The sequence below is a fragment of the Pteropus vampyrus genome, unplaced genomic scaffold (assembly GCF_000151845.1).
Source record: "Pteropus vampyrus isolate Shadow unplaced genomic scaffold, Pvam_2.0 Scaffold1, whole genome shotgun sequence".
Classification (NCBI taxonomy): domain Eukaryota; kingdom Metazoa; phylum Chordata; class Mammalia; order Chiroptera; family Pteropodidae; genus Pteropus; species Pteropus vampyrus.
Genome location: NW_011888782.1, coordinates 26,521,495 through 26,548,183, shown reverse-complemented (window position 1 = coordinate 26,548,183; position 26,689 = coordinate 26,521,495). Strand labels below are relative to the sequence as shown.

The window sequence follows — 26,689 nt, the reverse complement described above, 5'->3', positions numbered from 1 at the left end:
TTCTTCTCAAAGGCTCTTGGTACAGCTTAAAGTAGATTTTTAAATTTTTTTTAGAAGAACCAGTTTCTGCCAAAGGGATTTTAGGAGACAACCTTCTAATCAGGTCTGGGATTTTTTTTTTTCTTCAGAGGTTCCTATAGTGATGAGAAGTAACCACTCAGCTCAGATTTCCTAGGACAGACTCAACTCTAAATATTTCTGACCTGAAGTCACTATAAACCTGTAACATGTCCTTAGAATGTAATGACATTCAATCCCGGAAGCAGCACAAAATCTGCTTGCCATATCCCACTCCCAAATAAGAACCATTCATGGAGCCAGCTCTTTTTCCAGACATCCTGGATGGACAGTTGTCTATGTTTGTTAGTAAAATATTCTGTAAGATTTCCAGAATCCATTCCTTCTTCTTGTGACTTCTAGAAAAGTTAAAACATGATGCCAGAGTTTATAAACCTCTTCTACTTTTTAAAGTGGAATTTTCCAAGTTATTCTGTGATGTCTTTGCATAAGACGAAGGTGTGAGGAGTTTTTTCAGACATCCATGTAGGAGTCTTGCATATGCGGGCAGCTCCGTGACCTGAAGGACTGTGCCAAAGGGAGAAAGGAAGCTCTTTCCTTTTAACTTGCTTCCAGACACTTGGTTTCCAGGACATGCACAAAAGGCCCATGTGCTGCGAGTTAGGGCAGAGCAGGGGCACTGTAGTGGCCTCAGGAGGCTGAATAAGTTTTGCTATGAGATGTATTTGCATTTATAGGAGAAGGATACAGAGATTATTATCGGGATTAAATTCTGGGAGGGATCAAATATGAATGGCACTTCTTTAAGAAACAGATCAAATTAGCACTGGAAGGAGAACCAGGGTGGGTTCATGGGAACAAGTAAAGGCATCCATTCATCCATTCATTTATTTAAAAACATGTATGAAACACCTATGCCTGATACTCTGCTGAACACTAGGATCACTGCAGTGCACAAGACGGTCACTGTTCCTGCCTTCTTGGAGCCGACAGCTGGGTAGTAGGCGAAAGGTCACTAAACAAGCAATTTCTAGGGTTATATGGAAGTATGGAGTTTTGTGGGAGTATATAACAGGAGGACCCAACCCAGTCAGATGGCGGGGGGTCACAAAGGTCAGGGAAGACTTCTCTGAAGAACCGATATTTCGATTGAAAACTTAGCTAGAAGAAAACGGGTAGGGAGCAGAATAGAAAGTAGAAAGGGAGGCTTCCGGGCAGAAAGAGTAAGATATGCCATGAATCTGAGGTGGGAAAGATTTAAGGAATGGGAACAAGGCCAGAGAATGAGAATGCGGGCCAGAGAAAGGGAGGCTCATGGGGAAGCAGAAGCCATGGCAGGCAGGGCTGCTTGGAAAGAATTTGGGGATTAACCTAAGGGCAACGGAAACTTTTCTGATTTGTTCAGAAAATGTTATCTTTAAAGGTTACTCCATTCTGTGAGGAGAATGGCTTGGAGAAGGGCAAGAGAGGAGGCGGGGACACCAGTTAGGAGGCTAGTGTGTGCAGACCAGGTGAGAAAAACCAATGGCTCGCATTAGAGTGGGGCATTGAGGATAGAAATGGAAGGCTTTAAGAGCTGTTTAGAAGGTGGAGTAAACAAGACCTGGTGAAGGATTGTGTAAGGAGTGAGAAAGAAGCAAGAGTCAAGGACACCTCGCAGGCTTCTGATCTGAGCAAAAAGACACATTATGATTCAGTTAATGAGATGGCAGAGAGCTGGGTGGAGGGGAGTTTAGATATTCATTTATTCATCTAAATTTATTGATTTCTTAGCAAGAGATCAATTAATATAGGTGCTGAGGAGAGTAAAGAGATGAGTAAAAGACTAACCCTGTCTTGAAGGAGGGCACAGTCTAGTAAGTAAACTAGAAATGTACACAAATACATGCAATACAGTAGGATCAGATCTCAGAAATATTCCTGCCTTTTGACCAAGTAATCCAGTACTGAAGAGTTATTTGAAAGAAATAACTCAAAAGAAAACAATGAATCCATTTCAATTCAATAGACCCTAGCAACTACTCATAGCCGGGCACCATTTGGCCTTGAGGAATCAAAGACAAACGAACACAGTCTCTGACCTCAAGATGCTCATAGTCCATTAGGAAAGATGAGGCAAGCATCAAATTAACTGTAAGATGAAACAACACATGATCAGAGCCAGGTGAGAAGTGATGTCAGGTTGGCAGCAGGTCAGACTTCTCAGGAAGGCCCACACCCCAACAGAATGGAGATGCCTCCCTGGACTGCTTCTCCTTGGGACAGAATTAGCCCTTGAGACAAGAAATGAAAGGAACTGAAATTTGTTTCCCTGGCCCACACCAGGCCTCCCTTCACCCCTTTCATGTCTGCAGCCTGGGTTTCGTGTAGGGAAAGGGAGGAGTCAGACAAAGAGAAGCTGGCCTTGGGGAAAGATAAGGACAGAAACAAGATGAAGGAGGAGGTACCCCATCACATTAACAGTGGTTGTCTGTGGGTAGTAGGAATACAAGATTTTGCTGTTTTTGTATTCTTTCTTTTAATGTGTTAATTTTTTTCCATGTGAAATAGTTTATCTTTGTTACTAATAAAAAAGCTACATCTGTTTATTTGCACAGCAGATTTGGGGACAAGAGTTAACATTTGAATTCCATTGGGAGAAGCTCTTTCTTGTATGCCATCTGGTAAACCTGAGGTTAAATGAGACCAGGAGTTTTGTTAGTTTTCTAAGGCAGCAGTGCACAGGGATTATCTGCTTATGTTCTGATGTAGACACAGCTGGGTTTCAATCCTGGTCTGCTGCTATGTGATTTAGGTAAACTGTTTAATCTATTTGAACATAAGTCTCCTCATCTCTATAATGAAAGCGATTATTGTGTAGTTCTCTCTTAGGATTGTTGGGGAAATTAAACAAGAAAATATGGTTAAAGTAGAGTTATCCCTCAGTATCCCACAGGTGGTTGGTTTCAGGATCTCATAGATACCAAAATTCCAGATGCTCAAGTCCCTTATATAAAATGGTGTAGTATTTGCATATGACCTATACATATCCTCCTGAATACTTTAAATCATCTCTAGATTACTTTTATAATATCTAATACAATGTAAACAATTGTTACACTGTATATTGTTTAGGGACTAATGACAAGGAAAAGGTCTGTACGTGTGCAGTACAGATATCATAGGCCTCACTAGCAGTACCCATTTGCAACAAGGTCATATTTTTCCCCTATATTTTTTATCTGGGGTTGGTTGAACTGGAGAATGCGTTAAATAACCCCTACAGGGAGGACCGACTGTATGTTATGACACACAGTAAGCACCGGATAAACATCTAGTGATTATTAGTGCTGTATTCTTTATTTGCTGAGGTAGCGCAGCCTGGCACTGCTCTAGTCCCTTCACCTGGCAGACAGTGTGGATGTCAGCGTGGAGAGTCTTTGGTTCTAAAATGATCAGTTTCTCCATGGTTTTCAGGATGAAGATGATCTGGCCAGCGCCCTGATCTGGCCTGAGATTCAACAGGAGCTGAAAATCATTGAATCTGAGGAGGAGCTCTCCTCGTTGCCACCGCCTGCTCTAAAGATCAGCCCAACTCAGCCCATTCTTGAGTCAAGTCCAAGACCTTTTGCTTCCCCGGAGCCTTCTGGGAGCTTGCCGTGTGGCTCCATCCCAGCCCCAGTCTCCGCCCCTCTGGAGGAGTGGACTAGGGATCCAGCCAATCAGAGCATAGAGGGGGCTTCCACGACGGCCATTGGAGAAAAGCGGGAGACAACCAGCAACCTCCTCAGTTCTGAGCCTGAGAAGGGCCAACGACCAGACCCCACCAGCTTGGCTCCTCTGGAAATTGTTCCATTTGAGACAGCTTCTCCACAAGCAAGGGTGGAGGTGGGAGGCCCAGAGAATCTGTCTCCTCTGCTCCCACCAGCTCCACCTCCTCCAACTCCTCTGGAGGAGGTGCCTCAAGCCCAGCTATTAAAGGACAGCCCTGAGAGAGAAAATTCATCAAGGAGTTTGAGGACAAATCCATATATAGACCATCTGAAATCTAAAGGCAGCCCTGGCATCCCTAGCCTTTGTCAGGGAGACAAGCCCTGTCCAGGAAAAAATGAGAAGCAAAAATCAAAGAATGCTGCTCCTGCTGGAAAAGGCTCTCGTTTTTCAAGCCCAACAAGGGAGGTTGAGCTCTCCCCACAAGGAGAGGGGGATATAGCCCATTCAGTACAAGAGCCCTCAGACTGTGATGAAGATGACACTGTGACGGACATTGCCCAGCATGGCCTAGAGATGGTGGAGCCCTGGGAGGAGCCCCAGTGGGTGACGAGTCCCCTACATTCCCCTACCCTGAAAAATGTGCAAGAGGCCCAGGTGCAGGCCCCCCAGGGCCACCGACTGGAGAAGAGGCTTTCCCACAGGCCTAGCCTTCGCCAGAGCCATTCTCTAGACAGCACGACCACGGCTAAGAGCCAGTGGACTCTCGAGGGTCCCTCCTCAAGCAGCTGTGCTAATCTTGAAGCAGAGAGGAATTCCGACCCTCTGCAGCCCCTGGCACCCAGGAGAGAGATTACTGGACGGGATGAGAAAGCCCTGAGATCCTTCAGAGAGTTCACTGGCCCGAAAGGGACAGAGGCACTTCCCAGCCAGAAGGGACCAGGTGGTGTGCAGCCCAAATCAGCAGAAACCAGCCCTGACAGCCTAGCAGAGGGAAAGGAACTGGGGACACACCTGGGACACTGCTGCAACCCTCAGATTGAGCAAAGTAATATTCCTGGGCCAGAGAGCAGCAAGGAGAGTTCGCCTAGTGTACAGCACAGCACCTTGTCTGGAGAGCATACTCCAAAGTTACAGCTGAGGAGCACTGAGTGTGGGCCCTCAAAAGGGAAAAATAGGCCTTCTTCCCTCAACTTGGACTCTGCCAGTCCCATCACTGACCTCTTCCATTTTGAGAATATGGCCTCCTTTGGTTCACCTGGAACACAGCTCTCTGAGCCAGAAGACCCAAAGGTCACATGGATGACCTCATCTCACTGTAAAGTAGACCCCTGGAGGGTTTACTCCCAGGATCCTCAGGACCTGGACATTGTTGCTCATGCCCTGACAGGCCGCCGTAACTCAGCTCCCGTCAGTGTGTCAGCTGTGAGAACCTCCTTCATGGTCAAAATGTGCCAGGCCAGGGCAGTCCCAGTCATCCCACCCAAGATTCAGTACACACAGATCCCCCAGCCCTTGCCCTCTCAGGGCCCAGGGGAGAGTGAGGCTCAGCCTCTGGAGAGGAGCCAAGAGGAACCCAAATCAACTGGTGGGACCTCTCAGAAACCTGCCAAAGATGATTCTCTCTCCTCCTTGGAAAGCCCAAAGGAAGAGAAACCAAAGCAAGATACAGGAGCCATGGATGCCAGTGCATCCTGCATGTGCGAAGGACCTGCCCTTCCTCCAGAATTGGGTTTGGCTACCCAGGATGCAGTAGTGCAATGCAGAAAGCGCACATCAGAGACAGAGCCATCTGGGGACAACCTTCTTTCTTCAAAAATAGAGCGACCATCAGGGGGCTCTAAGCCTTTCCACAGGTCAAGGCCAGGAAGACCTCAGAGCCTAATCTTATTCAGTCCTCCTTTCCCCATTATGGACCATCCACCTCCTTCATCCACAGTGACAGATTCCAAGGTTCTGCTGTCCCCTATCAGAAGTCCCACCCAGACAGTTTCCCCTGGCCTTCTTTGTGGGGAGTTAGCAGAAAACACGTGGGTCACACCGGAAGGGGTTACACTTAGGAATAAAATGACCATCCCTAAGAATGGCCAGAGACTAGAGACCTCAACCAGTTGCTTTTACCAGCCCCAGCGGAGATCAGTGATTCTGGATGGAAGAAGTGGGAGGCAAATAGAATGACATCAATTCACCTGCTGATACATGAAAACGATGTCATGATTCATCTGGAAGTTATTACAGGGCCAACCTGCCATTATTCCTAACAAGTTTTCCAAGTTAGGGCTGATTTTGGTCTCTCCTCTTCTTTTAGCCTTTTGGCCGTTTATTAATTAGTCCATTTATCAGAAGAGAGGTCAAGGGATGGACCAAGAAATGAAATTTAGATAAGTCTATACGAGCAGGAGGGAAAGGTCAAATAAGGGAGAGGATGAAATGCTTGTTTTCAATGAGATTTGGGGCTTGTCTGTGAGTTGTATTAGTCTCCCGTTGCCATTATCTATTCCTGTTGAGAGCTGGTTGTGATAATGACTTTTGAAAGAAAGAAAAATCCTTTGTCTGTGTTGGAAAGTGTTGCTACTGAGGTTTGAAGGCCTCTTTACTTCATACTTTTTAATGCTCTTTAAAGCATGTGTTCTTTTAGACCAGTTTTCTGATGAGCTTCGTTAAAGTGTGCTATACAGAATAGAAGCAGATTTGGAAAAGCAAACTAACTTACACTTAGATATCCAAGTGGGTGAATTTACCCATGGTCTTTCCCTGGAATTACCGCAGACCTGCCCAAAATGGCTCCATATACTAGCGTAGAAAATCAGAATCCATCCTCAGGAACACAGTCTAAGAAGACTTTCTGGCTCTGGCTTTTATTAACTTGGGACTTCAGCTGCCACTATCCTGACCTCTGATATATAAATCCAGTAGCTGGGTAGGGTCGAGGCTGAGCTGAGGATTACCTCAATGAAATGTGTTGAATCTTCATTTAGGTATGCAATAGTGAAGTGAAGTGATCTACTTTCATTCCACTATCGGAGTCCAAGAACAGTATGTCATCATAGAGAAAAGCCTCACACATAGGCAGAACTACACTCCAAACTGAATGTGTTTAAATTGGTGGAGCATTAGCAGAAAACACCTCTAGCTCAGCTTCAATCTCCTTACACACTAGACTGGGACAAGAGTAAAGATAAGGATAAGCCCTGGGGGTAGCGGGGGGAAGCCCTAGCAGTGTGGCCATCACTACTGCTTGGAGACAGCTGCCTTTCTGAAAATGTATTTCATTTTAGCCAGCGGATGTCTTCCTTTCTCTCTCTTGCTCCATTGCTTAAGAACAGATTTGAGGCACCCTTCCATAATCCCCCTCATCCACCACCCGCCCCAGGCCCTCAAACTTGCCCTTCTCCTGTTTATATAAAAGCAGAAGCAATAAACCAGTCTGATTTTATGTCAGTTATTTAGAACTTCAAGTGGTTCTTTCCTTTTCAGCTGGAGAGAGGAAGAAGAACTAATATAACCTGCTGGCAGATTTTTGGTGCTATCCCAAAAAGGGCTTCACAGGATCCCTTCTCAAGGCAAAACCCATCAGAGTATCAAGATTTTTAAACCTTCTAAGATAACTCTCTTGTTTGAGAAACAAAACAAAATCGACCTATTTTTAGCCCTATGCACCTTTTCTCAGGTTCAAGTCTGGCTGAACTCTGTCCAGAAGCTCAGTCATTGCAGAAATTTCTCTAAAGGCCAGCAGTACCTCTAGGCAGACTTCACAACCAAGACTGGTGCTGGGATGGGTAGGGGATGAACTGAAGTTACCTCCTCCAGTGAGAAATTGGAAGATGATGCCCTGCAAAATATATATTCCTTTCTCTCTTTGTCCCTGATGAGCCTTACAAAGTTTTGAAATCTTGTCCTATACCTTTTAAGCCAGTGTCTGTGGCAGGGTTAACTGGCAGGCCATCTGATGAATTCTGCTTTTGAAGGCACTGAGATGAGTGAGCAAGGGGAGCAGTTAATAGACCTTTTGGTCAGTGTCTTTGCATTTTCATTAGGTGAGCAAGGCTTTGGACCAACAGCCGATGAGATATCAACCCATAAGAAAAGTCCTAAGGTATAGCATTTTCCCCCCTAGGGAAGCAACGTGAAGAAATACAGAGGTGACAGCTGAGAAAGGCCATGTTCGGATTTGAAAAGTACATTCCTGCCTTATCAGAAAATGTGGGCAGATAGGCTTTATATCAGTCTCAGTGCATTGCGGTACCTAAGCTTTGATAAAGACCGTGTTCCAGTTAGAATGTGAGAGAGGGAAGGAACTGCACTTTGCTTCATCATTGGAACTCTGAGCCAAGTAATGAAATATTTAAACTGCTTCGTGATTATTTTAAATTTTTGTTTGTAACACTTAGAGGATGTTCCTTAGATCGACATCTTTCATTTGTAGCATCATCTTCAGTAGCGTGGTGAGTACATGAGACACAATGACAGCTGTCTGAAGATATTCTCTACTCGGAGCTTTCCAAGCCAGTCAACCCAGAGGCCTTGGAAGCTGACTTACCTTTTCAGTCAGTGGCCCACTGCTAAAGTGTGGACTTCTCCTTCTCCTTTGACTATCATTACCCAGCCTTTCAACTGTCATAAACATATTTATAAACCTCCTGTGGGCTGGGGCTAGCCTGGTGCTGAGGAAATTCCATTCCGTGACAAAGAAAACACGCTATATTTTCCCCTGAAATTGTTCCCCCAAATGCCCCGAGATGATCTGGTTGCCCACGTGGGACTGAAAAATGAACCCCTTAAGAATGGCTGGATTGGGATCAGATTGACTGCTCCCATCCAGGGGAGGGACAGAGTGGGTGCTGCTGTTTCTAGGAGGATCTACATGGTGCCCTAGAAAGGGCTACAGAATCAGATTCTCAAAGGGCTACTTCAAATCAACTATTGGGCCTCAAAACGGAGGTGGCTGATTTTAAATGTTGAATTTGAAGTGTTTTCTTTTAGTGTTAATGCTTGCTTAAGAAGATAATAACCTACATTTATTGGCCAAATGGCCTTCCCAGGTCAACTTTTTTTCCCTTTTTTTGCCAAAATCAACCCGATAGAATTACTTTTTATTCTCTGATTCACATGGAATATGAAGAGACCTGACCAAGAACCCCATTAAGAGAGCCTAATCTAAGCCCCACAATTCAAAACATCACCCAAGTCAAAGTTCTGGATTCTGGGGAAATTAAGAATGTAAACATCAACTTCAACAGATAATATTTATCAAGAGTTTATCAATATTGTGCTGGGTACTGTAGAACTCTTAAATCTTTGAAGAATCTAAAAGCATAAAAGGGGTGATGCAAATGAAACGGCATATCAACAGCCAGGAGCAAGATTAGAACCACTAAGTTAACAAATGAACGCAGAAGCAGGGAAAACGTGTAGCAATTTAGTGTCTTTTAATAGGATTGTTAATAGTACTCAAGTTACCTGCTAACTTTAATCAAATTAAACAAAATTGCAAATCCAGTAGAAGGTACTAGGGAGACGTTCAGACACTGATGTTTTTGCTTTGATCATTAAAAGAGAGAGTAGTAACTAACAATAAATAGTCCTGAGGTTTTGCATACTCTTAACTGGTTTGGCTGTGAGGTCTTGTTGGATATCTGCAAATGAGTAAGGTAAGATCAGTGTTCTGCACTCCTTGAGAGGGGGTTTCAGAGACTTCCGTCATCACAAAATGGGTTAACTCCTGTTGATGATGATGTCATATGTCCAAGATAGACTGTTACTTTCATGTCTAATGTTTAGCGCATGATAATCACATTGAACTAAAATTGGGTGGGACAGTCATTTGTCCACACAGGCCTTGGGTTCCTGCCTGAAGAGGTACTGGGGAATGTAAGGTTCATTTGTCTGGGATTGCAATGGAAGAGGTTCAGGTTCAGGGAGAGGTCCAATTCCCACCAGGATTGATTAGGAGCGCATTCAACCATGGCCTGTCTTATCCGATGACAACACGAATCTGGGCTTAGGTGATGTCAGGAGTATGATTTTAGGCACTTCCAGCAGGAAAGTCAGCTCAGAATGTGGAATGACAAAGGACATGTCCTTTGTCAACACCTCCTCTAGCAAAGTCAGGCCAGAAGAGAGAGCAAGGGTGATTGCCTGAAATCAATATCAGTCCAGATAGGATAAAATTGAGGAACACCACAGATTGATTGGCACACAGATCATGGGGTTTGTGAGCAATGCAGGGAACACTTCTCTATGAGGATGAAGCAGGATATAACTAAATATAAAAAACCCATGAAGTACATAGCCATGCATATTACTGGATGAATCACAATGCTTTGCAATAACTTAATGCCATAGTACTTCCTGGCTTATAATTCTGCAAGGTAAAGCACTTTTCAAAGTCTTTTAGGAAGCCACATGATTTCAGCTGTTTGTTGAGACAAATGTTTCCAAAGATATAATCGAAATGTTTATCTATTGATTTTAAAAAGTATAAATATTAAGCCTATCCATAGAGACATTTAAGTGTAATTAAAAGATTGTTATGCTTTAAAAATGTACTCTAATAAATGATATAAAATGTAATGCTTACGATGGGACTATGAACTAGAGGAGGACATGGGGTCATCAAAATCGATAATAGGAAAAGTGTATTAGACCTATCAGGCTCATTGTTTTAGTTTTTTCTGTTTGATGTCATTTTTTTATTCAAGATTTGGTTGCACAGCAAAAAGTTCTGATGATTTGCTTCAGGAAATTTTTCTTGTTTTTATTATTTTAACCTCTTGTCAAACATTTGCAACTTCACTCTCTTGCGGTTGCAATTCACATCACCCAAGATCCGCAGTATAAATCAATGGATATTGTAATGAAAAATGAGAAAGCTACTGCTTCTCAAAACTCCGCAGCCTAAGGAGTTCTGTGGGTCCACCTACACAGAACTGAACTTAATTTTTCTATTACTTGAGTCAGTCAAAGGGGACTTCTTTCATTTGAGTGTCTAATGATTCTCTCGGAGGAGGAGGGGAGAAAACCCAAAGTTTGTTTTCTTGGCATATATTATCACAAAAATGGGGGAGGGATGCTCAATGAGTCGAAATAACAGACCCTTAAAAAACCAATCATGCAGCCTAAGCTCACAACCTGGTGATATTTGCAGTGAAAAATATTGCCAAGGGGATTAAAATACTAGCATTTTGGCAATGATGTTCTATTTAGAACTTTACCCAGACCTGTTCCTGTCATGCTTTGCTACTGCCCTAAATGCCTTTTTCTTCCATATACTTTCAGATCCCCACTCTCTTCTGCTCCTCTCTCCTGAATGCCGCCCCCCATCCCCCCCGCCCCAAACTGGCAACACAAAGTTGCCCTCACTCTCATTCGTTCCCATAGTTGTTCTGGATGTTGCCTCTACCTTCTGGACTTCAATAAAACTTGACACTCCTCTAAAGACACTTCTTTCCCTGCACAAAGAGGCTGCACATTTCTCCCAGTTTACACAGCAAATATCTTGAGAAGACATCCTTCAGCTTCCTACTTCTGCACCGTTGCATCTTCCCATCTCATACAAAAAAGTGTCTTACTACCAAAATGTATGGCATCCAGTGGTTTTAACTTTTACCATTCTTTGAGGCCGTGATGCAGTGTCCCAGATTTCCATGCTCCCTGTTTCCTCTCTACTTCATCCTGTCTACTTCATGTCCCACCATCATTCTGAACGACTTCGATATTCCTGAGGAAAACCCACCCAACACTCTTGCCACAGTTGCTTACAGCTTTTGCTTCTACTCAATTTTGGTGATTTCTTCCACATCAGGCTCTTTCACATCCCAGAACTCTGTGATCCTAAACTCTCACATTCCACTCTGAAAACTTCTCTCCTTGCTCCTTTATTCTTTCTCCTTGTTCAAGATTACTGCCTGGCCCACTCCTACTCTTTTTGACAGACGAACCCCCACCAGACTCCATTCTTCCTTCCCTAGGCTTTCCAGACCCCGAGGTGTATCATCATAACTATTCTCCCCAGTACCAGTAACTCCCCTGACCACTAGTCCTCTAGCCATACCTGTTTGCCAAACCTCCAAACTAGGACCAGGACTCTTACTACCTATCTTCTCTAATCTTTTACTGTCTTTTAGTTAGATCAGAGAAAATCATAAAACCGTGGTAGGAGAGCCTTTGGAAATTTATGGATTACCACCTCAGCAGTGGCCTCATTCCCCAAACTCACAAAGGCTATTCCACTATTCCAACCCCCTCCTGCAGAGGCCTCCCCCACCTTCCTAAATTGATAGTTGCTTTTTACATCACCATAAGTTGACACTATCAGATGCGCTGCTTCCACCTCCCACTGCCACTTCCCATTGTCCATTTGTGTACCTAACCTCCCGTAGCACTCAGAGAAGTGCTATTCCTCTTCCCAAGAACTTTTTTTTCCAATTTATTACTTTTTCATTCCATTCCACTATTCTGGACCAAGCGCAACCTGACCTTCCTCCCTATTGCACTATTAAAATTTCTCTTGCTAAAGTCACCAATAATCTAATAACCAAATCCAAAGTCAGTTCCCAGTCTCTTAACCTTCCTCTTATATTTGACGCTGTTGATCATTCCTTTTCTTGTCCAGCTCTTGAATTTCCATTTTTTTTGTTTTTTTTTCCAATTACAGTCGAGGTTCAGTATTATTTTACATTAGTTTCAGGTGAACAGTATAGTGCTTAGGCATTTATATAATTTATGAAGTGATCCCCTGATTAGTAACCACCTGGCACTATACAGTTATTACAATATCATCGACTATATTCCCTATGCTGTAGTTTATATCCCCGTGACTATTTTGTAACTACCAATTTGTACTTCTTAATCTTCACCATTTTCACCCAGCTCCCTAACCCCGACCCACCAATCTGGCAATTATTAGTTTGTTCTCTCTATCTATGCGTCTGTTTCTGCTTTGTTCATTTAGCATAATACCCTCTAGGTCCATCCATGTTGTCACAAATGGTAAGATTTCATTTTTCTTTTTAATGGCCATTGTATATATGGAATATATATACATCTTTATCCAGTCATCTATTGATGGGCACTTAAATTGCTTCCACATCTTGACTATTGTAAATAACCCTGCAGTGAACATAAGGGTGCATATATCTTTTCCAATTAGCGTTTTCGGTTTCTTCGGACTTTTCTTTAGTTTTGTCCATTTGAAAGCTTCCTCATCCTCTGCTTTTAAATATTATTAACCAGAATTCTGCCCTTCCTTCTTTTCACTCCACATACCTTCCCTACATCATCTTATTTATGCACATGGCTTTTTGTATCACCCGCACAGTGCTCACACCACCCCATACACTTTTTTCTTGCATGGACTTTTTAAATGATTAGCTAACTAGTCTCCCTGCTTTAAGTCTCATTGACATCCTCCCCCCCAACCCCATTCTCTAAACCTATCCTACAGACTGCTGCCAAAGTTGTCTCAGACAGGATAGTGGTTCTCATCAAAATCACCTGGAGAGCATGTTAAAACAGACTTATGGGCTCTATCCAGCATTTCTGACCTAGTAGGTTTGGGGTAGTGCTTGAAAGTTTCCATTTCTAACAAGTTCCCAGTTAGGTGATGCTGATGCTGTTGGCCCAGAGATTACACTTTGAGAACCCTTGACCTGAGAACACTTTTGGGTCAGAAGCCCTCAACTTAAAATCTTTCATTAGCTGTCTTCTGTCTGCAAAAGTTCCCAGACTTCGGTCTGGTTAAGAATTACTTGTGAAAAGTGCATTATTACTGGGCCTCACTCTTAAGATTTTGACTTATTAAGTCTGATGCAGTGTCCAAGTACCACCTCTTTGAGAACCTGTGACCTACAGTAAAATAAAAATCCAAACTCCGTAATGCGCAATTCAAGTCCTTCTGTAATCTATTCCTTGCCTAGCTATCTAGCATTGTTCCCACTGCATGAACCCTGCTCCTCATCCATGTGGCAAACTCCTAGCCTGCCTCCAAAAGGCATTTTGTGTTACTACTGCAGTGAAGCCTTCCCTAACACTGCAGCTTCCAAGCAAAATTGATCACTCTCTTTTCTGCATTACCTCTGTATCTTGTATATATTTTACCGAACACCTTTGTGTTGCATTTATTAATGTGTCTGCCTTTTATTAGTTAGTGAACGCTGAACATCACTCTCTCTAGCACCAAGCAGTGTCTGGCACATAATTGCTTGGTAAATAGAAATGGGAGATGGGTGGTGGTGGAGGTAATTGATAAGGTGGGGAGGGAAAGTAGTTTAAGGAATGTAACGTGGAATCAAAGTAAATAGGATATTGAGGAACATTTCTATCATGCTTATCCCTGTGAACTACCCTCTACTCTGACACATTTATCTACCTAAAGCCACCCAGACAACTAGTCAAGCATCTTTTCCTTTTCCATTATCTCAAGTTCACCCAACTGATCTTTTGCTATACCATTTTTTCCCCACACACCACTTAATTTCCCCAACATAAAAACAATTACAAAAAGGCCATTCTTTAATGGGTATGTATCTCCAGTAACCACTAAACAACAATGGTGTCTTTTCTTCCACATTATCTGTAATAGGACACACAAGTAACTAGTAATTTTTCTCTTCCCCATCTGAATGTGGCACCTACAAAGGACAACTGAAATGAGTAGGAACATATTGAACTGAAGGGTTTTCTCTTTCTGATGCTGTCATACCTGGAAGGAGAGAGGAGTACTTTGCAATTCCATTAGCCAAAACTAATTTTTCTTTCTTTCTTATATTCACTCATTTGTTTATCCAGACTGGCATCTGATCCTCCTGTGCTACTCCTTTAGGATATGGCCTAGACAGGTCAAACCAGAAGGGGGAATCGTGAGTTTATAAGACTAGTCTATTATCTCTAATCAGTTATCTGGGCTACTCTTTAATGACAGAACCAACTTGGGGCCACTCTGATGAGACATCTTTGTGCCCAGGCCACCCATTTTTGCTTTTAGCTGCCAGGGAATCTCATCAAAATGTGTGCTAGTCAAAAGAAGCATATCTTCAAGATCCTAAGGAAAGATCATAGAGATGGGCAGCTTTCCTGCCCTCCTGTACCCCAAGAACCACTATATTTAGGCTGAACCATTTTACAAAAAAACCCAATACACTAGTTATCTAACCATTTTCTCAATATACCCAAACTGTTCCCACCGCAGGGCACTGCCCTTGCTGTTACTATAACATGAAATTGTCTCCAAATGCTGTTTATGTGTCTCAGTCTTGCTTCATCTGGTCTTTGTTCAAAAATCATCTCAAAGATAACTTTTAGCAATGCCATTCCTAGCACTTTCTCTTTCCTTGCCCTGATTTATTTTCTCTTTACCGCATTTATTACTATCAGGAGATGTTATATTACATATAAATTTATTTATGGCACAATTTACATTGGAAATTGTTAAGAAGGTAGGGCCTTTGTACTTCTTATTCACTGCCATATCCCCAATGCCTACTATAGTGCCTGGTGGTCAATACCTATTTGTTGAATGGCTGAATGAACTCAGACCAAATGCCAATTTAAAGCAACTTTTAAAAAGTACACATATCAAATTATTTAAAAAATGGTTAATTCCAACATAGTAGTCACCTTGCGTCAGCTGTATACACACCTACTCCTCACAATGCTTCTTTGCTAAAAACCTGTTGGGAACTCTTCTGCAAGAATTATTTTGAGAGCCAATTTATGAAGTACATGATTGGTCTTTTTAGTTCATAAGTTGTATTGTGTTTCGCCAAAAGCTTCAGTATCAAAAAGTCAAACTGAGCAGAGGAAAAATAAAACTATATTTTAGGCTCTCAAGACAAGGCCTCAGAAGTTTAGATGACTAGTGACATCAACTGATTAAGTATTATCACCTCTGAAGAACAGACTGAAAAGGGTTCTCACAAACATGAAGGTTCTCGAGTATGAAAAAGGGAACTCTTCATAATTCAGTTCCAATCGTAACTCCAAACATGCCATTGTAGGTGGGTTGCTGCTGAACTGCATCCATAACTGTTTAGCTGAGGACTCGCCCATTGTTCCAGTTATTCCATATCTTCAATCGGCCCACACTCCAGCCCACATGGCCTTTGCACTCATCTTCTCCCACTGATCTGGCCATACACCATCTCCTTCATGAGTACGGGCACTTTCTGTCTTATAAAGCATTATTTCAAACAGCTAAAAATAAAATCTTTAGAGTCAAAAGAAATAAAAGAACGGGGAAAATGACAGCAATATCTTCAGTTTCGGATAGTAGCTTATTCAAAAGTATGGCAAGAGAGAATTCTGAGTCTCTATTTCAGAAATTCTTCCTCCCAGTAGCCAACGAAGAGAATCCTACCCAGGACTATAACCTACTCTTTTTCTCATGTATTCCAATAGTATTTTCCAGCTGTATAAAAAGAGAATGGGTGCTGTCAGGCAACTTCACTGGTCTCCCTTTCTATAGCAATAACACCAACTGTGGACTAAAGATAATTAGAAAGGAAAGTAGACATGCCAAAGGTGCTGTGCCAAGTGATATATGAGATGTGTTCATAAATGAATGAGTTATTCTGGAGCCATACAAACAAATCAATCTTTACTGGAGAGACACACCTCTCATCTGTATATTATTCAAATATACTAACACATGAAAGATCACATCACCTTGTTTATGGATACATTTAATATCCCTTACCCTTCCCACCTTTCAAAACATAATAGTATACAAAATATAAAATATCTTAAATATTTATAAAAATTGCAAGAAAAAAATAGAACGTATGAAAATATTTTTTATCTGAGTTCTCCCTTATTTTTGAGAGGCAGGTTAGTTTGCCTTGAGTTCATAACTGTTGAGTGGGTAGGAGTATGCCCTGCCTAATACTATTCTGTCCCGGAGAAGCTTAAATAAAACATAGTAGTTGCAGAAGAGGATGAGAGCCATGGAAAGTGTGTGGTTCCACTTCTCCGACCGCAGTAAGGAATAGAGCTGGTAGAAGACGACACTGCCTTCAATGAGGATAAGCAGATTTAACAGCCTTAATGGACGATGAAATAAAAACTGTAAGGGAGTTAAAAAGAAAACATTATTTCATAGAAAAGTAAACTGTAGTTATTCGCACATTTTTTCTAAAATTTCATATTTACAGGTTCCTACACGCAACAACAAATAGACCTGCTTATTGAATATCAATTAGGCTATTTCTTGCTGTAGAGACCCAAACCTTTTTTCCTCAAGGAATAAGAAAATAAATTTTATTTCAATGCCCCGAGACATGAAAAGGAATTATAACCAAAAGGACTCTGCCTCTAAAGGTTTTTCTTAGATTATATCTTAGATATATATTGCAGATAACCAAAAGTATATTTATCTAAGACAGGGGCTGGATAAAGACCAAATGGGAAATATTTTATACTTTGTAAGAGGCAAAAAGAGGATAGTAAGTAGGTACTTATATAATAACCATTTAAAACTCATTGTTAGTTTTAACAATGGTCTAAAACATAAACACTTATACTAGACAAGTGTGGCAGGGAAGGGGAGGTTTTACAAATGGAAATATCAATACAATAATTTTTAACTTTTTCTTTAAACTGTTCACCCACAATGGTCACTGACTCAAATCTACACCATATATTTCTGGTGTTTTTCTTTTTTTTCTTCTGGACTTTGAGAAGTAGGTGCACAAAGACAGGACAATAAGGGAGGATGGAAAAATTAGTCAGAATTACAGTTTGGCTAAAATTAGAGCTCACTGTTTTCACTCTAACCAAATTCTTCACTCCAAGAGGCTAAACCCTGGTTTACTAACAAAAATGTATTATGAAAAGAAAGATAGAGATCATGGGTTACAAACTACAGTAATGGTAGTATAAGCACATTTGAAAATTAATTTAGACCTCAAGGCTCAAACCTGAGAATAAAGCCAAATTATCATGGCAGCCCTGAAAGGTAGCCATATTCTCAGGGTCTTTCTTCAGGAGAAACAATATGTTTAACTGGGGTTTTATTATATGATATCCAATAATATCATGTATAAAATTGGCTCAGAATTAATATTCCAAAAAAACTCAGATTCTGTGGCAATTATAAGAATTACAATTAAATGTGCTAATAAGCTATAAATTGAATGAGAAGAAAGGTAAGGACAGGCTTTAAGTTCTATCAGCTCTAGGTCACAGGCACATTTTAAATGAGTGCTCTCAAACTTCATTGTGCCTAAGAATCATTTCCAAACATGCAAATGCCGCAAATTCCTGAGAGCCTTCAGAGATTCTGATTCAGAAGTCTGTTTTTAAAGAGTGAACCAGGTGACTTATAAACAAGTGGCCCAAGGACCACTTTGAGAAGCACCGATTTTCGTTGTTTTTTTTTTCATGCACAATCAGTAATAAGGTAACTTCCTAATCCTTTGGATTCCACCCAATTATTCAGCTGACCAGTACTAGCAAGGAAAATACTTATTTCTCAAGGAGAAAATTCTAATACATTATCTGGTTATTGTAAGTTTCAAGGGGACAGCGAGGGCCAACAGAAATAATTAATGGCCTCTGGAATTCAGCTGGCTGAATTAAATATTCTATATAGAAACCAAATGCTTATGTATTTGTGACTTAAGTCCACTTTTCCATCTTAAGGCAGTCCCACAGGAGTCTAGAAGGAGATACTTGTAGTTTCCTCGGTCAAGGGGTTTTCATCTTCCCTATGCTCTACTAAACCCCTGCCCCGCCCCACCCTCAAGGTATTTACAAGCATCCTGCCCAGATGCAAATTCCCAGTATTTAATTGAAAGATCCTTGGTAGCAAACACCTACTGTACTAGAAAGTTCATGTACTCTCACAAGAAACTAGGAGGGATGGAAGAATGGGTGGGAAAAAGGAAGAAAAGGATTCAAGTATCTCAAAAAAAGATCTCCAATTCTTTTTTAGAATATGATATTCAGTCAAAGGCAATATATTGCACTATACACATTTTTACTAAAAATGGTCCCTGCATGCACTTTCTTTTCCCCACTCCCATTGATCGGCTGGCCTTTCTCTTAAAGTAAATACTTCTGCCCCCTTGAGCCAGAATTTCTGGAAAACTGAAAAGTCAAATAGAACAAAATCCAAGGCGTAAATCCAAATGAAACAGAAGCTGGATTTAGTGTGTGTCTATTGCTTTTTCCTTTTAAATTTTTAAGCCTTTTTTCCATTTAATTCAGGAAAAGGTAAAAGGCTGCAGATCATGGCATTTGTCTGACTTTCAAAGGGGAAGTCGAGGTATTTTAAGGAGATGATACATGTGACGATATGAAAAAATCACCCCATTACATTATTATATTAAATAAACTTAAGGATAAACAAATACAATATAATAAGGATACCATTAAACCAAATTGTTGCAAAAAAATTGTAAGATGAAAAGAGAAAGTCTTAAATAACTGCCTGCTTGTTTCAAGTAATACTAGACTTAAATTCCAATGTAACTAGAGAAACCAGTCAACCTGCTCAAGTTGGGATAATGGTATTTGGCTTTCAAACTGCCTTTCAGAAGACATTTCCAAAAGACAGGAGCCATTATTATAGTACCAGCAATAATTATCATGTAAAAATTTCCTAATATATGTCACACATTATGCTAGGTGCTTACACACAGAATGGCCTTGTAACACCCCTACGTTTTTATTTGAAAAGAAATAAGTAGTACTTACATAAAAGCGGGCATGGGATACATCTGAAGGCACTGCCACGTTGTAAGGTCCCATGGCTCTATATAAGCATCTGCTGTGTCGCACCAGCACCCCTTGAGGCCATATTGTATTTTCTGACCAGCTATGGGAGAAAGAAATGCAATGTCAGTATACTGGCAATTACAGATAAGACAGTGTCTGGCAACGCCAGCTATATTTCTATGGAAGGAATTAGGTATTCAAGGCTTCACGAGCCTGAATTCTGAAAATACAGTTATTCCATGGTCAATCTGGAAGGAGTTAAAAAAGATTCGTTATTATAACTTTATTGGTATACAGAGAGAGAGTACAAAGTGATACAGATAACTCAGTGGCAAAGGACTTAAGAGGCTTAGGAGAACAAGCAAAAATAAATGTGTAAGTAAGGCATTTATGAGCCAGAAAATCAAGTGTAAGCACATGGACTGTCATATCTCAATCTCAAGTGAGCTGAGTCTATTGGTAGAAATGCTAGAGGGGACAAACAAGAAGAGAAAGTGGTTTGCTCTAAGAGGAGTGAAGATATTAACAGGTTGTCAAGCTAACACGATGTTTACTGCAGAATTACATCCCAAAAGCTATATAGAAAATCAGTTTATCACATACTTCAAATGCTTCATATATGCAAGAAGCTACACAGAAGAACACAGAGACACACAAGGTACTGACACAGACTTTTCCTTTTACTGCTTTCTTATTTTTATAGAGGTTTCTCTAGGAAAAAGAAGTAATGGAAGAAGCTTCATTCTTTCCAGCACCAATGTAATGGAATTGGGGTGGGGATGGAAATTTCAGGTTAAGCTTTTTAAAATATCTAAGTTAATTCATCTCTTCCTGATTTTGGAAAAGTTAGTTTCCTAACGGAAGAACTGGGACAGCATTTTAGATTTGTTAAAAAAAAATTCTAGCACCCTGAAGCTTTCCCAGTTCAGAAAATGTTCCGTCGGCCTTGCTCACACTTACCAGCATTAAAGTGATGATACACCTCATGGCCATGTGCCATCAGGAGCCTGAAGATGTACAGTACTAGTACTGTGGATTGTATTTTCAATTTTTATTGAAATTTGTCCTTTGCCCACAGTCGGGTTTCTTTTCAGCCTGGCCCAATCTCTTTCAGTTCCTGGGCTTGAAGGCCTGTGCTAATCTGTATCAGACATCAAGGCAGATAATTGAAGGGAGGACTCTGAGGGGGAGAGGGGAAGGGAAGGTCACCTCAATCTGTCCCAGTTAATTAGGAAAGAATTTCTAGGTGATGAAATTTGTGAAATGTTCAACTTATAAAAGGGAGGAAGATGAAGATGGTCCAGATCTGAGAGAAAGGTATGAAGGGCTCAGTAGTGAGAGAACAAAAGGGTTCTAGAGTTAGCAATTTTGGATCATAGGGACCATGCAGAGAGATGACTGATAAAGGGACACAATGAGAGGAATTTCTCAGAGAGAAATCAGTTAGGGACAATTTCCATTTAGATAAGGGAAAAGCAGAGACATATTCCTTAGCGAGTTTAGGAAGAAAAGAAAGAATTAAAAATGCAGATAAGGAAAATTACTAGAAAAACTGTGCATTTATTAGAATGAAAAGATGAGAGAAGCAAATTCCAGCTGTCTAAGTGTGAGATGATTAGCTAGCAATTATTTAGCTGTGTCAATGAAGATGAGATGAATTTTACAGTCTTCTAAAGAGAATTAAAAATATATCATGATTCTTCGAATTTGGACAAAGGGTTAAGACTGAAAGAAAACTCCAAGATAATAGCTTGGGAAACAAATTAGATACTCTAGCGACTGGGCAGTTTGAAAGATAGGAGGCATTAAGGAGGGACTGGGATGGTTGTGGAAATGAGTTAATGTCCCCTGTATTTTTTAGAGTGATGACAAGCATCCATGTACACAAAAAGTAAACATTAAATGTTCAAAGCCAAGAACAAGAATGACAAACAAAGCAAATAAACATGATCAGCAGCATGTAGCAAGGTGTTATATGGTTTTACTCTCTAGCCTACTCACATGTGCTGTGGAGCATTGCTGTAGGACCCATGTTCGAGCTTCTGCCACTTGCCCAGATGAGCAGCTGATTTATGTAGCAAATCACAGTATTTGGATGGCAACAGTTGTGTGGTGAGCATGACAAAAGCATTGATCCACACCATAATGAGGTGCTCACATGACCAGCGCATGTCATAGTACTGGGTACTCTGGAAGAGATCAGAAGAGAGAAAAATGATCCATGCACTGGTGGGCAAGAAGGCAGAGACGGGTGCATGTACATATGCCCTGCAGACAAATGCCACACTGAGTCACACATGCATTGGTTGTCCTGCTGTCCACGCAGAAAGTTCAAGAGCAGAGTCTTCCAAAATCCTTCAACCTGACTTTCTGGCTGTATGAGTTAGGGTTGGGAGGGAGAGGTAATTATATTTTAAGTGTTTCCTTTCTAGAAGAAGTGAGTGCTCTCTGTGAATGACCACTCCGGCTGCAGGTGTTCTTCTCAATGGGTGAAGTAGGACATTAAAATGTCCCAAAAGATTTTGGACCCAAGTGACATCCAGACCATTTTTCTTTTCTACTGAAGTAAACGGAAGTTTAGATAAAGGTTAGATTAAAATTAAGGAAACGCCTGATAACCATGTTAAGATCAACCACAGTAGGCTAAATTTTATTGAAACCTTGGTCATCTTAAGCTACTTCATACTGATTCTATCATAAGTACAAGTTTTATTCTCCCGGGAAACTGGAAAAAAAAAAAAAACTGGAAAAAGAAAAAAAAAAAAAAAGGAAAGGGAAAAAAGAGGGGTCCACCACGGGTGCATCACATATATGGAAATACCTATCCACCAACCAGGAGCGGTATTAGTGCACTCCAGTTGCAGCCGAACTCCACCATCCAGGCTGCCAAAGGGGAGACAGAGAAAAGGGGGATTAAATAAGAAATACCCAGTTTATGTCATTCACACACAAATCCAGGAAGCACATAAAAGCAAGTAACCACTTACCTTCACAAAACACAGGGGCAGAAATGCAACATAGTAGGCACTGAAGAGAGAGTTGAAGAGAACTTCCTTGATTCTGTGGTTGAAATCTGCTTTCAGACATTCTACTTCATTGCGAATGAGGTCTGGAGATAGGGGGCAGCTGTGGGTGGGGATGGGTGTGGCATTATTAAACTGTTCTTTTAGAGACTCCAGCAATAAGGAGAGGAAGTCTTTGGACTTGGCTAAGCCACCCACGGTTGAGGCACTTTCCTCTACTGCCTGGTGCTGAACCACGTAGTTATAGTCTGTGAGAAGAAGATGAGCTCTACTGTCTTGGTGGAAACAGCAGAGAGGAACATAAACACCAAACCTGCAGAGAAAGGTGAACATGAAAATGAGACCACAGATGCCACCTAAGATCAGATCTCATAACTATGTGAGTAAAAGAGTCATGGGTCATCAGAGTAAACACAATATAATGCGGACTTTGCTGATGGTAAATTCATTATTAGGGAAGCTCTTTAACTAACTTCTTCCCACAAAGGCAATATATATCCAAGGCAGAATTAAAGGAAACTACAGAAAATCACAATGACAAAATATAAATAACCTATTAATAATCATTTTTATAACTGGGTACGCAGACTTTACACTTTTTCTCTTGTATGTTTAGCCTCATACAGTATAAACTGTTTTGTATCCTTCTGTTTTAACTCTGGATCTGTTGAGCTTTTTGTATTATCATTAAATATTTTTCTTTAATAATTTTTAAAGATACTATAGTATTTTCATATAGATGTACCATAATTTATTCATTTCTCTTTTTGGAAACTTAGGCTGTTTTTTATTTTCTACTACCGTACATATCAATGGGATAAACACTTTCCTACACAGATCTTTGTGTATATCTGATAATTTTCCAATGGCCTGCCTTTTATACCTAGTTTTCTCTTCTTAGTGAGGGGCTCCCCTGCCTCTCCACCATGTCAGCCACCCGACTCCCATGGGCACTTCTAGGACCCTTTGCCAGGTTACTTTTCTCCACAGATCTTACCACTCTATATATTTTACGTGTTTATTGGGTTTTTTATTTTATTTTATTTTTTTTCCTTGTTCTATCTTCCCCTCACCACAATGTAAATTCCATGAACTAGAGATTTTAGTCTGCTTAATTCACTGCTATAACCTTGATGCCTAGAGCAGAGGCTGAAGCATACTAGATACTAAATAAATATCTGATGCACTAATGAAAAAATTCTAGAAGTACAATAAATAAATTTCTAAAAGTAGAATTACTTGATTAAAAGACTGAGTATTTTTGAGACTTTTCATAACTTCTTGTAGTTATTCCAACCTTCGGTTCCTTAAAAAATTTTTAAATACTGCCCTAAGTCCTCATTAAGTAACTTCCACACTGTGACACCAGTATTGTAAATAAAATGGTTATTTCACTGACAAAAAATTCAGAAATAAAAAACAGCAAATAAAAAGATGTCTTATTTAGTTATATTTTATGAAAAAATTAACAAATGTCACTTGTTCATAGTTTTCTATAGAGGGAGAAAGGATGAGCTTATTATTAAGTAAGAAAATGGTTAGCAGCAGCTCTGAGGTCTACTGTTAATGTGCCTTAGAGTAGTAGGGTGGTGGTGGTGGTGGGGTAAATGTAGAAATATCAGACAGAAGCGTTCACATATGCAAAATTGTGAAGGCCAGAGAAGGCTGTAAGTTCAATACTGCTGAAAGACAAACTGCATGTGTAGGGGTATGGATATGAGGTTGGGGTTTATGGTAGATTACAATGATGGTCTCATTTCTTTACTGTTCCTTCTAGTTTCACCCCTTGCCAGGTAACTGTACAGCTCTCATTCTGTGGGTGAGGTGATCCTGCCCTATCCCCATAAATTGCCTCAATGATAAGACATATTTTGGCCAAAGGGATGTCAGCACACTGAGGCTTGCTCTCTTGCCACTGTCAATTTCATATGACTGTGCCCAGGGAAGTCTGCCAGAGCATCAAAGACATGTGGAACAGAGCTGAGTTGTCAGTTACCTAAATTGACAGCCAGTCAATTCTACACATGTGACTGAGCCCCGCTAAGATCAGGAAAGCCTCCTGACTTCCAGCTACCCCCGACACATACACAATAAATACATATTGTAGTATGCTACCATGGTTTTGTAGTTGTTTGTTCCAGCTTTATGTGGCAATAGATAACTAGATAATTACTATGGGGTAGAGTGAGAGAAACTGGAAAGGTAGCATCAAAGGCTTAGATTATGGTGTGCTTTGTAGGTAGAGGAAATAATTCATCAAAGGATTTTAAAGGGGGTCAGTAAAATGATTCAACTTCCATTTGGAAAATCATTCTAGCTACAATGAAAAATGGAATGGAGGAGGGCAAGAATGGGTTACCAGAAGATCAGACGGAGGTTCAGAATGTTATAGCAAGGATTGTGGAGAACAGTGAACATGCTGAAGATAAATGTATGAGCTAAAACTGTTAGTCTTTGGACTAATTTATCCTAAACTGAGAAGCTAATTGAAAACCAAATTTACAAAAGAGAGAAGGAGACAGAAAAGTCAATTTCTTTTTTAATCCACTAATGAGTAAGAAAATAACAATGTAGTTGTTGCTATTGTCTAGTATTTTAAATTTCTCACACTTAATTTTTAAATTGAAGTTGGATAAAAGCTAGATCATACAACTTTTAAAAAGTAAAGAAGATAAGTACATTTCAACTTAAAATTAGTTTAAATTACATGCTTATTTCATTGTTTTACTGGAGTATGGAGAGCCTCCAAGAATAAGTAAACTTCTTTATATACCTAAATTGAAATGAAAGTTTGCTAGCTCTTTTGATGATGGTAACATTCTTAAAACTGACCAAAATATTCCCTCATATGCCCCAAATTAGCCTTTCAAATCAGATATGGTTAATCTTCTGATTCAATCAAGTATTGTTGGTAAATAGAACAACTAAATCATTTGTTTCCAACTCGAGCAGCTGAAATATTAATTTAAAAATACTGAAACAAATGATGTAAAATATATCTTATAAGAAATTTGAATCGTGAAAAATGATGTTTATGACAGAAAATTCACTTTGTAGAAAAAAGGGTAATATTAATGAATTGAGTTAATAAGTACCTTAATAATTGTTTAAACAATAAAATTAGACCTACTCATAGTAATACCAATATAAAGTCTTTCTTGCCCTCCTTGCCTACACAATCTAATTATGCTTTGATTATGCTATGTGACTACCCATATAAATTCATGCTTATACTTCAGCATCAAAAATGATATAAAGCAATGATTCTCTGGAGCCACTAGCATATAGGAGGGGATAAGGAGCTTTGCAGGTCCCTCCTATATATCCATTTCTTAGTTTAACCAACATACTTTGTAGCATATACAATACATATGCAATGTATACTATTCATATAGCTATCTGCAAATGCAAAGAAACAGTTGAATTAACACCATTATGAACTGCAGAAGCCTAAAACTTGAACAAGCATCAGAATCATCTGGGCTTGTTAAAAGACAACTTGCTTGGCTCTACTTTCGGAGTTTCCGTTTCAGTAGGTTTGGGGCAGATTTTGAGAATTTCTGTTTCTAACTAATTTCCAGGAAATGCTGATGCTGCTGTTTTGGGAACCACACTTTATTGGCTAGATATGTAATGGTTAACACAAGGGCTCTGGAATCAAAAAGACCTGAGACATTTTCACTAACTTTCTGACCATGGGAAAGTTTTTAAATCTCTTAATTCGTAAAATCTTCTTTAAGTCCAAGGTCCTTGAGTTTAGTTCCTATGTTTTCTTCTATGCATTTTATTGTTTCAGGTCTTATATTCAGGTCCTTAACTCATTTTGAGTTAATTTTGGTCCGGTGATAGACAACAGTCTAGTTTCATTCTTTTTGCAGATGGCTTTCCAGTTTTCCCAGCACCATTTATTGAAAAGGCTTTCCTTTCTCCACTGTTATGTCTTTGGCTTTTTTGTCAAAAATTATTTGCCCATATAAATATGGGATTATTTCTGGATTCTGTTCCACTGATCCATTTGTCTGTTTTGCTCCCAATACCATGCTGTATTGATTACTGCCACTTTGTAGTATAATCTGAAGTCGGGTAGAGTGATGCCTCTAGCCTTGTTCTTTTTTCTCAGGATGGCTTTGGCAATTTGGGGTCTTATATGCTTCCATATGAATCTGATGAGTTTTTGTTCTATTTCTTTAAAAAATGCTGATGGAATTTTGATGGGGATTGCATTAAATCTGTATAATGTTTTA

The 26,689-nt window shown here is 40.3% G+C and overlaps 2 protein-coding genes across 3 annotated transcripts in view; one reads left to right on the top strand and one right to left on the bottom strand.

The window, feature by feature from the left end:
• Window positions 1-10,281, top strand: part of ARHGAP31 (Rho GTPase activating protein 31) — a 90,354-nt gene extending 80,073 nt beyond the window's left edge. The window contains exon 12 of the mRNA XM_011375827.2: window positions 3,475-10,281. Coding sequence (XP_011374129.1) covers window positions 3,475-5,886 — 2,412 coding nt within the window. The 3' untranslated portion in view covers window positions 5,887-10,281. The remainder of the gene's footprint in view (window positions 1-3,474) is intronic.
• Window positions 10,282-16,278: 5,997 nt separating this feature from the next.
• Window positions 16,279-26,689, bottom strand: part of TMEM39A (transmembrane protein 39A) — a 35,628-nt gene continuing 25,217 nt past the window's right edge. Inside the window, exons 6-9 of one of the 2 annotated variants that reach the window (XM_011375620.2) lie at window positions 22,410-22,758; window positions 21,424-21,611; window positions 19,402-19,522; window positions 16,279-16,768 (exon numbers count right to left, since the gene is read on the bottom strand). In XM_011375620.2, the coding sequence (XP_011373922.1) occupies window positions 16,535-16,768; window positions 19,402-19,522; window positions 21,424-21,611; window positions 22,410-22,758 (892 nt within the window). In that variant the 3' untranslated portion in view covers window positions 16,279-16,534. The remainder of the gene's footprint in view (window positions 16,769-19,401; window positions 19,523-21,423; window positions 21,612-22,409; window positions 22,759-26,689) is intronic. The other variant, XM_011375702.2, reaches the window with a different exon arrangement.